At 40.1% G+C, this 2,087-nt stretch overlaps 1 protein-coding gene across 1 annotated transcript in view; it reads left to right on the forward strand.

Annotated features, from left to right (window-relative positions):
- The first annotated feature begins 1,908 nt into the window (after window positions 1–1,908).
- The window catches only part of NDUFA4 (NDUFA4, mitochondrial complex associated), a 4,109-nt gene continuing 3,930 nt past the window's right edge, over window positions 1,909–2,087 (forward strand). The window contains exon 1 of the mRNA XM_009326127.1: window positions 1,909–2,028. Coding sequence (XP_009324402.1) covers window positions 1,909–2,028 — 120 coding nt within the window. The remainder of the gene's footprint in view (window positions 2,029–2,087) is intronic.

Raw genomic sequence — 2,087 nt, forward strand, 5'->3', positions numbered from 1 at the left:
TTACACTGGGTGTACTTCAAGAATACTAACTCGCGATTTCTAAAATTATAATGAAAAAATCTGTTTTCTGCTTGTTTTCACACTTTAATTCATCTATAAAATTCATTAACATACACAAAAGTCCAAGTAACATAAATCATGACATGTATATGACCAATGAACCAGCTGAGCCATACAGGCCCACGCAATAAAAGCTGATGTACACAATGGTTAAAATTTATGAAAGCCCATAAAACGCATGACAAATTTTGCAAATTGATCAGGTACTATGCCTCTGTTTAAATTCATAAAAGCACAAGAAGCCAGCAAAAGTATAAGTCATTGGAAAAAAAATATACTGAGAAGCATATAAAAACCATGATGTATTTCCTAAAAATAGGTGCCCAGGACATGCCTAGTGGCAATAATGTATCCCTGATGGTCTTGCCTTAGTAGCGTAGAAACAGGCTACTCAGAATCTCTGAATTTCTGCCACTTAGCCTTATGTCGGCTGTGCAGAAGCAAGCAGACTGTTTCAACTTGAGGCGAGTTTTGCTCAGCAGCCCTACATGGTTACTAGCTATGCATCTACCCTTTGGTCTCTCCCTGGTTATCCTGCAGCTGCTTCGGCAACTGGCATTTCCTGTGATCAAAAGATATGGTGAAAAGTTCAATTACTGTACCAGAGGGTGAGCAGCGTAACCTTCCAGGTTACCCTTGGAGGTTTCAGGTATTTCTCTCTTATAAAAGAAATAGCAGCGATACTGCTATTTGCAATACTTTTAACTGCATGGACAAATTGCTCTTTTAATTTGGAAAAGCTGGAAAAAGACTGTCCCTACCACGTAATGTATACTGAAACAGTTAACAGAATCTTGGAGCACTGTAACTATGCTCCTTTCTGTTCATGAACTCTGAAACAAATGAGAGACAAGTAATAGGATTGCATTGCTCCAAAGAAAACACGTTATAATTTTTGTGGCGTCATCCAATGACTTGTCAAATGTATCTGTGCAAGTTACTGAATATGGCCAACTGCCAGCATTTTCGTCTTGTCCATGGCTATCTGTTAGCCAGATTAAACTGGCTCTAGCAAAGTGAAAAATGTTGGATTATGGAATGATAAGCAAGGAATCATATGATTTTTTTTTTAGAATTTATTGTGACAAGGACAATTTGAGACAATTCTTGAAAATATGCAGAAGCCAGTTTGTGGAACTAGTAAGTGAAATAAGACATCTGTTTGCTTAAATACATTTGCTCTCTGACATTTCGTTAAATTATTTTTTACTTCAAAATTTTTCTTTGACATACATCCACACAAGCCATTAACATTCACGTAAACTTATTCTGCTTCTAACCTAGGAAAGGGACTCTTTTTGTCTTAGGTTACTAGCATGCCAATATTCCCTCTACCTAAAAATTAATTTCTTAATGACTGGCAAACTTACCTTTTGGGTTATTTTTTTTGTGAAAGAAATCATACATCAAAGTGACTGATGATCCTACCCAAAGACAGGCATTAGGTTCCCCGTTCTGTATAAGATATATAGCAATGCAGACCAAACTAGGAAGGCACTTGGACATGCTTAGTATTATACAGTAAGTAGCTCCGTTGCTCATTTAGAATTACCTAACAAGAAAAAGAGTGAAATCCAACCCAACCTTGGCCAAAATATGTAACATTCCACTATAAACCTCTCTGCCAAAGATAATTTTTTCATTGCGTATCATGTGTACGTTAAATTTGAAAATCGAAGGTCTCGCTCAACACTGCATATGCACCCAACCGTTGCCACCCTGACGGTAACGGAGTAATTAGCTTGGCAGTTTAATGATGAATATCACTCCTTTATCTTTTTCAAGATACTGAAACCCTAACTCTCTTGTCTCACCTTCAAACCACCCCCTCAACTTTTAACCCGGGTGATGGTCAAGGCAGACCCCCACAACGAGGTTTGCCTCGCAGACGCAGTCCCGTTACCACAGCAGGCAGACGCCTATCGGGAAGGCTGCGGCGGCTTCTGGCCCCCGCCTGGCGTGGCAGGGGCTCGAAGGCGGTGTGAGAGGAAAGCGCCGAGGAGGAGAGGCGGGCGGCCCCCAGCAGC

The sequence above is a fragment of the Pygoscelis adeliae genome, unplaced genomic scaffold (assembly GCF_000699105.1).
Source record: "Pygoscelis adeliae isolate BGI_AS28 unplaced genomic scaffold, ASM69910v1 Scaffold15, whole genome shotgun sequence".
Classification (NCBI taxonomy): domain Eukaryota; kingdom Metazoa; phylum Chordata; class Aves; order Sphenisciformes; family Spheniscidae; genus Pygoscelis; species Pygoscelis adeliae.